The sequence below is a fragment of the Anoplolepis gracilipes genome, chromosome 2 (genome assembly GCF_047496725.1).
Source record: "Anoplolepis gracilipes chromosome 2, ASM4749672v1, whole genome shotgun sequence".
Lineage (NCBI taxonomy): Eukaryota > Metazoa > Arthropoda > Insecta > Hymenoptera > Formicidae > Anoplolepis > Anoplolepis gracilipes.
In genome coordinates, this window is record NC_132971.1 from 20207559 (window position 1) to 20223234 (window position 15676).

The window sequence follows — 15676 nt, forward strand, 5'->3', positions numbered from 1 at the left end:
GCCGAGAGAAACGAGAATTTAATAAATCATCTACTGCCCACGCACGCTTGTTTGTCCTCGCGACACCCACGAGAATTCACAAAGTGTGTTATCGAGTTTGCATTTAAAATAATCGCTAACATCTCCTTGGTCTAGAAAATCTTTAATTATTATTTAACTATTCGAGCCCACGTTGCGCGCACGTTGTGACAACCGCAACGTGTGCAACATCCACGAGCAAACTTTTCAATCATTAATTCAATGGTGCAGAGAGGTGCGTAGCTTTTAGCTTATACATATTTCATTAATAAATTTTCAGACAAAAAGCTAGGAACAATTAATAATCAATTTTAAATTTCTGAAAAGAGAGAGAACGCAAAAGACTATAGATTAATAATTTCATACAACATTACCCTGAATAATTACATTACGAGATATAAACATCTACGTCCAAAGGGAATAGAGAAAAAAATAATATAGGAGGAGTGCGGGGGTGATACGTGCTCGCAGACACGTTCTTATCATAACGCAGCGAGGCTCGCGTGGAAATAAAAAAAATCATCATCATGCGCGACGATGAAATTCCGGAATTCCATGGAACGCATAACGAGTCGCGGAGTCGCCGCTTTTATCAGCTGCGCGACTCTATTAATTAAACGAGTTAATTGCTCGAGGCGGCACGCCGAGAAGACCGCGAGAATTTAGGAGAACGGACCGGCGACGACACTAATTGCGGGCGATCAGCGGTATCGTGGATGCGAGTACACGTAGACGTAGAGTATGAGTTTAACAAACCCACGGTATATAGATACGTTAATTCGTTCTAGTTGCAAGCTTGCCAAGTATAAAAAGACGATCTAATTTAAAATGCAAAGTGCTGAACGGTGTTCATCGCGCACAAATTTCCCGAAATTAAGAACGATATTTAAACTCGACGAAAAATGAATGAAAAATTAAACATAGAAACTAGCATTGCAGTAATGAAGGTACGGCAGGTATTTATGGAATGCGTCAATTCTTATTTCGAGATTTTACTCGAGGAGCAGAATATAAATGTGTAAAATAATATTCAAAATTATAATTCAATTTGTATATTAATTACAATTCTATTCAAAATACTGAATTAATTTTATAAATCCATATTTCTCTGAGAGATACTTCAAATAATCAATTAAAATAATTAATTGATAAACTGATTAAATATATATATTACTATATGTATATTAATTTTATTATTACTACCTCTACTAGTTTCTCTCTATATTTAATTTGTTATTCATTTTGTCTCGAGATTTATTTTAATTTTAAATAAAACTATTGAAATGATGAATGATTTGCATTTGAAATGTGAAGTAAAAGCGCATGGGGCGAGGATAAAAATGTCGCACTGCTGATGGTGAAAATCAACAAAAAGGGGACGGAAAAAGCGCGTAATCGCTGCGTGATTCACGCATACGGGTCATAGGTCGCGGCAGGGGTTGCCCAAAGGGGCGGCGACAGGCGGATATTATATGAGTAATTAGTACACGGTGTATGCGTACGTGACACGCCATTTGCATGCACAATGGCAAATTTACGTGCATACACGAATGAATTCGCGCACGTGCAAATCGGCTACGCCGCGATTGTCAGTAATTAAATGCCGGCGAATATACATATATGCGTGTTTTAATATATCGTAGCAAAAACAAATTAACGAAGATAATTGTGAGTTTCTAGAGTTGCGTGATCTTCAAAAACAGACAATATTTGTGTAAGTCTGGATAAACGAGATGTGCGTAATTAATGCGCGACGCACTTGATTTTTGTGTGAGTTTTAAGTGTCCTTTGCGATTTCGATATAAAGGCAATGCAAATTATTTTTTTTTTTTTTTTCCTTTTAGCAGAGGCGGATAAAACGACCTGTCGCTCCTCTCTCGGCGAGAGGCGAGCGTATAATCGATTTGAATACACGAGCGTTCCGCGTACATTTATCGTGCCGCTTAAGTGGCCCTTTTCTTTCGAGCGAGGGCTCGACAAGAAGCGGCCTTTCTTTAATTGCGCAACGCTCGCGTGGTTTCGCGAGAAGTCTCTTTAGCGAACGGATTGCAAAAAACCTATCAAAGAGTTAAAGAGAAGAGAGAAAGAGCTTCCCTCATCTCTCTGGCTGTCCCAATTGGATCTCCCAATTTCCGTCTCTCCCGTAGCGCATTCTTGTAACCTTTTTTCCTCGAAGGGAACAAGAAGGAGGGGAAAAAACGTATGCACGTGCGCGAGCATGAGACAGCTGTCTCTCTGCTTCCCTCTCTTTCTCGCGGATGGAGAACGTGGAGAGAAAGGGCGATGCCTCGCGAGGAAACTAGTTTGTTAAACTCGTTACCGATCCCTGAAAATCTCTCGCCGCGTCTGGCAACGTTCGGTTTTACTCTCCTAATAAAAATAAAATAAAAAAAAAAAAAAAAAAAAAAAAAAGAAAGAAAGACCACGTTGTGCACAAGTCACAGCGAACATTTCGTGCGCGCGAGCTGCGTTTATGGCCGATTATTAATGGCACGTGCGACCAATTTAACGGTGGCGAGGACGCGGTCACGTTCACGTGTCGAGGGTCAAGGTGCACATTCGTGAAACGCGTCACGCACACGGTTTCGACGGCAGCAGTTTCGAAGGGTGCAACGAGAAGTTTCGCAGTAAAATCGAGAGACTCATTGTCAGTCTATAATATTTTGGAAACTTTTGCGATTCCATATTTTTTCGCGTAGGTATATCTGTAAAGCATATTCTTTCCCCGCCATAATCGGTTACGAGAATTCCTTCCTCTCGATTGCCCCGCGAACGAGCTAGATATCCCGTTCGAAGGACGATTGACGGTATCTCTCGATATAATCGAATAAATGTACAAGTAATTTATGATCTGACGATATGGCAATCGGCGATGCGTAACCACAGGTTTGAGCCATTATATCACGTAAGAAGCGAACCGTCGCGATGGAATACTCGTCGCGGGCGTAAATGTGTCACCGTGCACATTGCTCGGCAACATGTAGCAAAAACAGAGAACGAGTCGCCTATCTCCGCGGGCACATCTATGTACTCGATGCGCGTGTACATACGCGAATGACGTTTTATTATCCGCGATCAATATTGGAATATTTTATCTTCTTATGAGAGAGTCGTTACCGCAGATTTTAATTAATTCTGATATATTATTTAATAATATATGTCAAATATTTAATAATATTTAACAATATGTATGAAAATATGGAGAATATTCATAATTTTTCGCCATTTGTGTGTTTTCATTTTTAAACATGCTAAATATCTTCATAATTAAGCTTCAATTTCAAAATTCTATAAAAGTAGAATCTATTGAAAATTCATTGAAAAATATGATTCCGTTATTTATTTGCTCTTTTAAAGCTTGCTTATTTTTATTGGCTAATTAGTGAAAAATTATCAATTGATTTTTTCATATAAAGAGAGAGAGAGAATTGAATATTTTCGTGGAAAAAGAGTTTAATTTAGAAAAAAATTGACAAAGAAATATACCATTCAGTACTAACGTGAAAGTGATACTTTGTATAATTCCGTAATCATATCATGTATGAAAAATACAAGATTCGATGGCGTAATATTTTACTTTACGACAAACTCTTGATTATTAAATTTCCTTATCCGACTTTAATAAATTTCTCAGTCGCGACGTGCTAATATATCTGAGAGCAACCGCTGCATCCAAGAGACGGATGCACGTCCCGAGAGTGCTGATCGATGCCGGAATAATGACGCGAACGGGAAGGAAGCTTTCGGGAGAGAGTTTGGCGCATACACAGTCTGGTATCTCCTAGTAGTCGAGAGCCTATTCTAGTCGGACGGACAAACGGACGACGGCGCCGGCGTACATACTGGGTGGCGCACGGATTTAATGGAAGTTAAATGAATCGCATTGTTTTCCCCTCCTCTGCCGAAATTCTAATCCCTCTTTTGGCGGCGTGCCAGCCGAGCAAAAGGGAAACGCGCGGAAAAGCGAGCGATGCATTAGCCATAATACAGGCCTACTTTGACTTTTGCTCGCTAAGGTCAATTATTCTACAAAGAAATATGGAGGAACGGTCATTAACGCGCGTTCGCCTCTGTATACGCGTAGTAAAATGAACATTCTCGAATAATATCGCTTTTACCGGTGTCACGTTAAACTTTACGCGCACGCAACGAACATATTACGATCTCTATTACGCGAATCTGTAATTAAGTAACGGACTCGCGAACCACCCCTTATACGCTAATGACTCGGCTTGACAATGGTGTTCGATAAAACTTTATTCTTATATTTTAATTATATAGGAGTAATTACTTGATGCAAATTGTCACGCCCTTTAACGTAAGTCAACGCTCGGCGCTGAATAATGGCCGCGTTTCATTAGTACGGCGGTACCATTAATCGTGATTTCCTATCATCTAATTAAACCGGCGAAACTTACGCACGTGACTACTCGACTCCGGTCGGACGGCCATCCGGCCGCGGTTGCTCGTAAATCTCGCCCCTCGAACGCGGGTGGGACACCCGCGTAAGGGTTACGATTACTGCGTCGCGGATTATGGACGTTGTAAAAGCCGTCGTAAACGCCATTCCGTCAACAACTTTTTATCTTTTTTCTAAACTCGACATTCTCGTTGAGTAGCGCGGAGGGTGCGTAAAGAAAATCGATTCCAAAAAAGTTAATGCGATGAATAACACGCGAAACCTCTTTTGCAGGAAAGGTCGATGTAGCTTTACGCAAAAGTATAACGACGATTACAAATGTACTGCGGCGGAAAAAGTTTACATCAAGTCAATTTATACACCGACATATGTACATATAGGATGATAACGTTCGATACACGCCAGCACGATTCGCGTTAGTACCGTAATTGCTTTCGCATCGATTGTTTTTACGAGGTCAATTCTGTAAGATATAGCTACGGTATAATTCTCGCGACTTAAAAAAAAAAATCACCCTAAAACTTGCCATGTCCTCTCGATCTTACAAACGAGATGACAAATCGCGCGATACTTGGATCGACGTCTCGCATCGAGAAAGAGAATTAAGGGAATTAAAAACTTAATTGTCAGAGAAGTGTCTTAATAATGGAATAATAATTTACACGCCACAATTCTTAGTGTGGCCCAGAAAAAAAAATTCCGCCTCGCAAAACTATGCGATCCCCTCTTCTATCGATCTTACGAACGAGGTGACAAATCGAGACGCAATATTTGGATCGACGTCTCGCATCGAGAGAGAGAATTAAGGGAATTAAAAACTTAATTGTCAGAGAAGTGTCTTAATAATGGAATAATAATTTACACGCCACAATTCTTAGTGTGGCCCAGAAAAAAAAATTCCGCCTCGCAAAACTATGCGATCCCCTCTTCTATCGATCTTACGAACGAGGTGACAAATCGAGACGCAATATTTGGATCGACGTCTCGCATCGAGAGAGAGAATTAAGGGAATTAAAAACTTAATTGTCAGAGAAATGTCTTAATAATGGAATAATAATTTACACGCCACAATTCTTAGTGTGGCCCAGAAAAAAAAATTCCGCCTCGCAAAACTATGCGATCCCCTCTTCTATCGATCTTACGAACGAGGTGACAAATCGAGACACAATATTTGGATTGACGTCTCGCGTCTAGACAGAACGTCACGCGAGTCGAAAACTTAATTATCGAAGGAGTGTCTTACAAGAACATAGTATCTCACGCGCGATATATCCTGATAAAATCCCGATCGATCTCTAAATTCCGAGAGTTTAGCATACGATCACTGTTCGCGCGGCCAACTCATCGCGAACTCATCGCGAATCGACGGCGAATCCGAGAAGAGCGGATCGACGCGAGCGATCGCCAAGACGTTCAGTGACAGACTGAACAACCGGACTACCGAACCACCGTACGGTTCCTCTCCTATACACCCCGAAGGTGTTTGAGGAGGCACCGGGGCCGAGGGCGACCGACAGCCACCGAGCGCCGCCGATCCGGCTCGTTGCACCGAAAGCTCTCCGGCGCCTCTGCAGTTATCTATCCCCGCAACGCACTCGTTCACGGTGCATGATACCGTGCCGTTGTGGGTGGTACGGTAATGCAGTTGCCGCAAGTTTCGCGAAAGAAGAAGGGAGGCTAATAAAGCGCCCGCTGACCCGTTCGCTTAACGCGTTAAGCGCTGCGTGAAACCCGGTTAACTTGATAGAAGTGCCTAACTGCAAATTGTATGCTTTCAACCTTGGATGAGAGGAATTTCTGACAAACTGTAACTCGTCATCTTATTCAAGAGCCCTCTTTTTCTTTTTATTATTACTCGTACGTAACAAAGATCACTGTCTTGTTATCAAGCGACCTATACATTATGTCTTAGTGACGTGTATCATCAGGGTAACTGCTATCGATAATTAAAGTTCTTTATTAAGTCTTAAATTGCATCGTCAAATTAGAATATAGAAGTTTCAAGTTCACCTACATGTCGTGTCTCATTTCAATTATCCTTAATAATTCTAGATATCTATTTTGATTCAAGTTTTTTTCCTCTCTCTCTCTCTCTGTTTCTTTTGTCCTCTTATCTTGTTGCGTGACTATTGCATGTACATTCGGTGCATTTACAGTGCTTAAGAGCGATGTTATCTTAAAATAGGTTTAAAAATAAAATATCTATTAGCGATACACGTGTAACGTTTAATACATACAGTTAGTTACCTTTTGTACATATATCAAAAATAAATGTCTCATACATTTCTACTCTGGCTTCCAATTTTTCTCTCTGCTGAATAGAAAAAACACGAATACGGTATTCAAGGATAAACCCGCCGTATCGATTGCGCGTCGCTTCGAGACAGCGGAAACCGCGCAAGCTTTGTTTGTTCGACGAGAAGATTCGAGATAGAACGGTTAAGATAAAACGCGTCCATTAAGTCTTGAGAAGGAATGGCCTTAAAGGTGAGAAGCGACAAGAACCCGCAGCTGACATAATCACAGGGTAGGAGAGAACGTGACTATTACGCGCGCGCGGTTACCAGCCGCGAGAAGATTACTGTATAGCGGTTAAACCGAATAGCGACACTTAAGCAGAAATTATTAGATCACCGCAAGCGCCTCCTCTTCGGAATTTTTTTTCGTGTAACTCGTTAGAACGCACGTCGCGCGGGGAAAAACGTCCCGTTGCGGTATCGTTCGTTCTTGCGATGGTGTTTCACGCTCGTATCCGCGACAAACCATCTCATCATGCAGCCCCGTGACTGCAAGAGTCATCAATCCTCGGCGTGAATATAATAATATAATGATAAAATGCATCGCGAGTTTATGAGAAAATAAATATATCGCGATTAAATATGTGAGAAAATAAATATATTGCGATTCTCTACATTTTTATACTAAAGTTTAGTCAAGAATTTCCTAAAAATTCTCTCTAATTTTTCAAATATTTTTATTAAAAATTCCAGATAAAGAGAATATAAATTTTGAAGATTTTTTTATGCAATTTTCTAAAATATATAATAGAAAAAAAAAGAGATGGAAGAAAAAAGAAGAAGGGATATAATTATATATATTAAATAAAGAAAGAGAAAGAGAGAGAAAGAAAGAAAAAGAAAAAAGGATGGTTTCTTAAAGTCAACCGTAAATATTAAAATTAAATATTCAACAATTAATTAGCATTGCGGAAAAGAAACTTTAACGCTTAACTTTAACATACGTAATAATAATTATATAACATAATATAAACATACATAAAATAAAAGGCGCGCGCGCGCGCTTAAAATATTCTAGTATACAAAAAAACATAAGCATTTAAGTGTTACATTTTTAAATGTTTCTGAAAAAAACTGACACTCATAAGATAAATTTTTTTCATTTCTGCATAACATCATTTCATTTTTTTTTTTTTTTTTTTGTTTCTATTACAATAAAGAATATTTATAGCATATTCAAAATACTGACTGCTTACAGTGTAAAAGTAAAATTATCAGAGAGAATTTTTAAAGAAAATTTCCTAAGGAATGAAATTTCATGAGAATTTCTTGATTTTTTTCCAGGTATAAAAGAAATCTTTGAGAATTCCAGGTTTTCCATGTTTTTCTAGCAAGCAAACAATCCGTATACGCACTATGAGAGCGAGATGAGATCAAAAAGAGGCGAAGATGAGAATGCTGGAAAAAGGATGGACCGAAAGTGAGAACGCAAAAACGCCGCACGATTGTATTAGTGTAATTATGTGGGCGAGACGGTCTGGGTGCGGCTTCTTAATTAACTTCACTAATTTCTCGATTAACGCGCGACGTTCCTTCCGCGAGAGGGGGAGATGGAAAAAGGGAGGAGGGTCGGACTCGACGACAACGATGGCTTCCCGTAAAGAGGGTTTGCCGGTTTTGCAGGTCTCAAGGCATTGCCATTTGCCATCTACATATCCGCCTTCGCCTTTGTATCCGAAAGAATTCGTTGATTTTCAATCTCTACATTCGCTGTTCACGCTTGCACGAGCCACGCGATTATGGATGTCGACACGCCAAACGGAGCATGATATCCGAAATATGCCGCATGATAGCGAACGAGATGCTTGGCATAATTGGTAGCATAATTTTCTGTGCGCGATCGTTTCATACAAATATTTTTACAGTATCACGGAGACGCCTGTAAACGGAGAAAATATTAGAGTAAAAATTACAATTTTTTAAATTAGAGTGAACATTAGAATACAATTTTTGTAATATACTAACATGTAAGAAAAAAATCATCATAATATTATTATTCACAATAATATTATACATGTATCATATTTTACAAAAGAGTATTATAATTATTTTGATGTACAAGCATAGTTTTTATATTAATAATAAATATCTTAATTCCATTATATTTCAGCTTGAAAATAAATAAAAGAGAATATATTTTTCATGTAATTTGTACTGTAAAATTTCCTTTGAGTACGGTTATGTTCTCTCTGTAATAAAAAAAATTAGGAACTGGATTACGTAATGTGTAACAATAACTTAAAAATCAGAAAATATAATAGCTCTCTAAATTTGTTATTTTAATTTCTTTCTACACGAGATTCTTTTCCATCACTCTTGTCCGAAAGATGAATTTTCCAGAAAGATCTCTAGACTTTTTTCTCTTCGTTCTCACGCAAAACCCACCTCGCACCTGTTGATGCAATTTCAACCCGTCTTACGCTACTATTACGGCGTAGCGTTTATTGCGTCACGCGAACGCTATCACGAGAATTCATAGGGAGACTCGACGAGCGAGCGAGGGGAGGAGGAGGAGACGGCGAGGTGGTATGAAATTCTCGCGGCCCGAGACCGACGACGTCGAAGAGAGGACGGAAGTAAATATCCTCGGGAAAAAGGATGTGGGCGTCGCGATGGAAAATAACGATCGGCCGCCCTAGAAAAACATCGTCCTCGGCAGGACGATATTTCCCATCGTTCGAGACGAGACGGATTATCGCGCGCTCGGATCGCTCGCACAGGCCAATTGTTCGAGGGAAAAATTACGGAATCTTATTGCACGGCCGTTATTACTTTGTGCGGGACCAACCACCTATCCGGCTTCATTTTTATGGGGCCGTCGGCTTCGGCCTTCGGCCCCGCATCTTTCTTTACACGCTCTGATAATAATCTGTCCTTCCGTAGAATCCTCGACTTATATGACTTATGTAGTCGCCCCGCTTTCTTTTCCTTCTTTTTATGAGCACTTTGTTACAATTACAGAATACTAACAGCATCTCTCCGGGATATTGCAACAACGACCGTCATCAAATCTTTGTCGAATTTCTTCGCAATCATTTTTCAGACAAGAGTGAACAAAAATCTAAACGCGGTTGCGTAAGAATATTATTCTTTTACTCTCTTACTGTGTATTCTAAAAAAAAAAAAAAAAAAAGAGTTTTCTCAAGGTTTTCTTAAGTCTTCTTATATAGTAGTACTTCAACGCTGTGTTATTTTATTCGATTCTAGTAGCATTTTATTCTTACTTTAGTAACGCAGAGAAAAAGAAAGAAAGAGAGCGAGAGAGAGAGAGAGAGAAGATAATCCTTGTTATAATAATAACTCACACATGTGAGATATTTTGCAGACATGTAGGATAAGCTGCATTTTTCCACGAAATACAGTCTGAATCTCTACCAACCATCTCATAGCTCGGTAGATACGGATTAATCTTGTACGCATCCAAATACCTGTGTTGTGTTAATGTCAGCGTATCGTACCATCATGCTATAAGTCATCTCTAGCAATTTCCATGCAGGCGTAACAAAGGGAGTTAACATCGCTGTTATGTTTGTACCCGATATCTCTCTGTCTCTCTTCTCTTCTGACTTCTCCATTTCTATGGAAATTTGCGTTGTATGGGGTATGGAGCGAGAAAACTGCTCGCTGCATAGCCGAATCTAAGGACAGCCTAAGGCGCTGCATATTTGCGTTTTCCCAGGAAACGGAAGTCTCGCCGACGCCGTGAGGCGTCGTAACACGAAAGCTTCCTCCGCACACTCAAGACGAGAGTGATAAAAGGAAGGAAAAATATCAGCCGAGACGAGTTAGCCGGCGAAGTTTCTCTTAAAATCCAAATGCCTGCCCGTTGAAAGAGTTATTGAATGAAATATTTATTTCCAAATGCGTCGAGAGAGAGAGAGAGAGAGAGAGAGTTGTCATGGCACTAAAATATAAGATGTTGTTACTCCCCTCTACGCATATTTTTTCCGTCTAGTACAAGTAAGGTTTTAATAAATTTTTTAAACAAGTTTTCTCGCGCTTTCCTTCACTTTATTCTCGGAGCAGTCAAAATCTACTGCAGCTTCTTCTCGCGCTTTCGATGCCGTAATGCGGAGCGTAATAATGGTTATTTATAGGCAGCAAACGACGCAGCAACGAGCTTCTTTTTTCCTTCCTCGAACCGCATCCTCCCTGTTTCCGTTCCTCGAAACGCAGGAAGGAAAAGGTTCTTCGCGATAACTTCGGAATTCGGTCGGCGCGGCGTCTGTATCTCTTTTTTCTCTGGCTCCTAAAGCGAGAGACTAGAACCTTGCGGTTATCGATCCATGACACGCCTCCGAGAAACAGGAATTTTATTTATCGTTATAGCAATTTGAAAGTGAGAGCTCGCAAGGAAATAAAAATACACATCACCTTGAATATAAACGCGAAAATTCGGTCGAGATTTAATTGTCCATTGCCAAGTTAATATCTACTTGACATTACGCAATAATCGTTTTTCAATATAATTCGCGTTAATAATAGTACTTTAAGAGCCTTTTAAATTTAATCGATTATATTCTATAATGCGATAAACTCGAAAAGAGAACATATAAATGAGACGTACGGGCGTTAATCTATGCCTCGTAAATTCGATACCGAACCTGCTGATTGGACGAGGAAAAGCGAAGAGCGCGCAGAAATTGCACGTCTTGCCAGCTTCCTCGATGGCATACCGCATCTCGGTGCTATCGGTGGTTAATTGCGGCTGACAAAGAAATTCCCAGGCGCGCGAACCTGAGATACGAAGAGGGAAATGATAGAGAGCCGCGAGAGACGGAGGAGTTAAACGAACGTGCGCTCAAACCGAGGATTATCGGCATGCAAAGACAATTTGCCTTGGATAATTGCTCGTCTCGTTGACTTTTCATCAGCGCGAATGCTGCATCAACAAGCAGGGTGTATCTCAAGTTTTATCGCTCGATATACAATCTTCTTTCAGATTTCAATATCTTTAAATATTGTCGGCACTTCTCTTCGCTTTCGGGGTGTCCACTCAAACCTTGTAAAAACTTTCCCCGATCTTCTAGTTATTTTTGTTCAAAATTTCAAGTAAAGAGAATATTTTACAGATTTCTTAGCGCAATTTTCTAAAATAATTTTTTTTATCGTCCGCGGTTTTATACTTACAATTAGCTTAATACTTTTTACTCATACGAAGTAAAAACGCAAAGCTATTTACGTTTCAAGTATTAGATTTACAAATGTATTGAAAGAAATTGAATAGCTTTCGTTAAGATAAAAATGTTAACTTTTATATTTTTTTTTCAATTATTGTCATTAAAAATTAAAATAAAGAATATGTACTACGACGTATTCAATACTTTGTGTGTTAAAACTAAATATACTAAATATATAAACAGAGATATATACATATTTATAATTTACAATAAAGAGCAAAATATCAAGAATTTTTTAAAAAATTCCCTGAGTGTCAATAAAATTCCATGAGAATTCTCTGACTTTTTTAGGTACAAGAAAATTCTCTGAGGATTTTCATGCTTTTAAGAATGGGTTTCCTTTTAGTTTCATAAAAGTATCGTTTATTATTACGCATTGCACGTACGAGATGCAATCTAGTTCCGTGAATTTTTTTCCATTGATACGTGCAAATATAATAAATTCCATAATAAATATAAGAGATAGATGTTCTCCAAGCAATTAGCTGACTGGCGCGCGAAATGTATAACGAATCTAATACATTGCATTGCAAGAGAGGACTGACCGGTACCAAAAGATACAAATAACGATAGTTGTTTCAATGAGAAAGATAAATCGTTGCGACTTACCTTATTCGCAAGATCCAGCATATTTCCGGTTCCGCCGGCAGCTGCCTCCACCAGCTTCTGAAGGCTATGAGGTTCCGGCGACAAATCACGGGCACCACTGTCGAATTCCCAACTTTCATGTCGTCCCGACACGGTTCCTGAAATAGAAATTACGCGCGTATTAGTGACGAAGTCTTTCATTTAGCAACAAGAAATATGAATAAACATGACTAAAGTGACTTAACGGATATTCTTCTGAGATTTTTTAAGAATAAATATAGAAAAGGGGAAAAAATGTCTCTATCATTTATACCAATAGTGTCAAAAATTTGTATCGATAAAGTGAGACACAATCAGACATTTTATTCTTTTTTCTCAAGTCGCGTTCGTTCAACGTGACGTAACGAAATTTTACGTCTATTGGCGACGGCGAGTTGTGTGCGAGAAATGGAAACGTCTGGCGCAATATCCTAGATTGCCATTTCCAATTCATTCATCGATTTCGTGATATCGTATCCACGCAATCGGGATATTACAAATGCTACTGCGGTGTGTTTCCGCGATCATCCCACATTCATTGTTTCATCGATCATGAATCTCGAGCAAGTAGCGCGTTCGTGCTCCCCGCGACACGCGACATACGCCAGATACAGCTTGGGAAATAATATCCGTTACGGAATATACCGCGGTACTTTGTATATTTTGATAAGCAAACGTGACATTTACATTCCCGGAGAGGCAGCGAGAGCGAGGATATAAATGGTACTTGTTACTTTTCGCGAAATTTCCGTTCTCTCCGCGCGCGCGCGCCGAGAGATTTATTATCGCACGTAGGAAGGTCGTGTAAATTCCAGCGATACGTAATTCTTACCGAGGCTGTTGTCGCTACTGGTGGGCAGATATTCCGGCGTGTGATGCGGACTGCTTCGCCGTTTGCCGGCCCTGAGCGCCTCGATTTCCGGCCTTAGAGCCAGACGTCGTCTAAGGAACTCTTGATAGGAAATGCGACCCTGCTCGTCCGCGCCCAATTCCCTCATCAATTCCTCCACCGAATTCTCGAGGTTCAATTCCCGGCATACCGTCAATAGGTCCTGGCTGAAAAGTTCACAAGACAAGGTCATTTAAGAATACTTCGTCGAACGGGAAAAGGATGGAGCTGGAGGCACCATAATAAAATGTAAAATGCATTATAAAATAAATCAAAAATAGAGAATAGAATTTGATTGTCGAATTACAAATCCTATCCCGAATGATATCCTCGATTGAATTTATGTACGTCGAAGATGTTTAGAGAAATTCTTCGTAACTGCCGTGATCGCGTGGAGTTTCGAGCGTTTAACGCGAAATCGCAAATAACAAACCGTCGCATGTTAAGCGAAATGTGTATTACGAAGACTAAGTACTCTCTTCCTAATGAATAATTCATCTCGTGAATAATTCATACATCAGACCGAGACATTGCGCGGCAAGATGAGACACGAAACAGTTAAAAGTGGAAAGGTACCGCGTGGTTTGCCATGTATACAATTGTCTTATCGAATATATATATATATATATATATATATATATATATATATATATATATATTCGAAGGAGAATATATATTTTAATAATCCATTGATGTGCGCGTTTGCAAGGCGGGACAAGATCATCCGATTGTCCGACGTGTACACAGGAAACGGACCTGAGGGACGTTCTCTAAGGTGTTCTCTCATTTTAACGATACCGTCGAGATTCATTTAATTAAAAGGGACGGCCGCTGGCGCTTGTCATATCATCCGCGCGATCGCTCCTACGTCCATTACGATGCTCAAAATAATTGTCTACCGGCTGGAAGGACGAGAGCAGGCCCGTCACTCTTGATTATCGGTCGCGTCGCGACGTAGCGAGGAACAGCGCGATTCGCGTCACGCGAACCAACGACGGGACTGATTGTGAGAGAGAATCCGCGGCGGACCGTTCGTTCCGTTACCATCCAGTGGCGCTAGGTCGACAGGACAAAATTAAAGATTCAACAGTTACAGAGCCGTCTGCCGCTACGGTGAGATATCCCCCGGAAAATCGTTAAACCAGCCGGCCTCGTGATTTCGTCCTTCGCGCGTCTAGACATAAAAATTGCGACCGCAACACGCCAGTCGCGTGATTCTAAAAGAAAAAAAAAAAATCGCAAGATCGCAAATTATTTATTCAGAGTATCCACTCAAATCTAGCAAAACAATTCTCTGACTTTTTATTCGAAATTCCAGGGTAAAGAGAATATTTTAAAAAATTTTTGCTGCAATTTTTTCTAATGCTTTCAACTCATACGAAAAAAAAGAGCCACTAAAGTTTCAAGAAATCGAGACAGATATATATTATATTTATAATATATTTTAAATACATAATTAATAATTTTGACTTATGGGCGGATTGTTGACTATTTACAATATTAAAAAATTATCAACAAAGAGAATTTAAAAAAAAAAAATCCCCCGAGTCTCAATAAAATTTCATGACAATTGTCTGATTTATCCAAAAATAGAAAAAAGTCCTCAAAAATTTCAGATTTTTACACATTTTTCTAGAAAATAGACTCTGTTATTACAATCTGAATATTTAAAAACTAGAGGATATAATAATTGATACTTATCAAATATTAAAGATTATAAATTTGGAAATTCAAATTGTATACTGCACATATGTTTTTGACAATGCATTTTAAATTAATTTCTTTTACGGTGGATTATCTACACAGTACACTAGTTTCAAATTTCTTATTTTTTACAGACAGCACACGGATATTGTGTACGCTCATATGAAACGCTGGTTATTAGGGCCAATTCTGAGGTCAGAAACCCGAGATATCCATCTCTATCCCTCTCACCGTCGAAACAATGGCGTCGCCGGTTTAGGGACAACCATCGCGAATTAAACGTCACGCATTAATTACGTCCCCTCCTTGCGCGCCGCCGCGACGTCCATCGCGCGCGATATTAATGGATTACGTTTATAGCATCGTCGGCGGCGCGAGCTCGCTTCCGGCTATATAAATGCTTGTCCTGCAACGGAGGCTGCATCGGAAGTTTAATTGATACTTGCGGGCGTTGCACTCGAGAGTTTCACACAATTGATGTACACGATTATGTCAACGAGTTTTATCGACTAAATAGCAAATTTTGATTACAGTTATATAA

At 39.6% G+C, this 15676-nt stretch overlaps 1 protein-coding gene across 6 annotated transcripts in view; it reads right to left on the reverse strand.

Annotated features, from left to right (window-relative positions):
• Window positions 1–15676, reverse strand: part of LOC140676500 (colorectal mutant cancer protein) — a 44267-nt gene that overhangs the window by 15296 nt on the left and 13295 nt on the right. For 4 of the 6 annotated variants that reach the window (XM_072911619.1, XM_072911618.1, XM_072911617.1 and 1 more), the window contains 2 exons: window positions 13375–13598; window positions 12525–12661 (listed from right to left, as the gene is read on the reverse strand). In XM_072911619.1, coding sequence (XP_072767720.1) covers window positions 12525–12661; window positions 13375–13598 — 361 coding nt within the window. Of the gene's footprint in view, window positions 1–5681; window positions 5876–12524; window positions 12662–13374; window positions 13599–15676 lie in introns of those variants that run through there. The other 2 variants (XM_072911621.1, XM_072911622.1) reach the window with 1 other exon arrangement.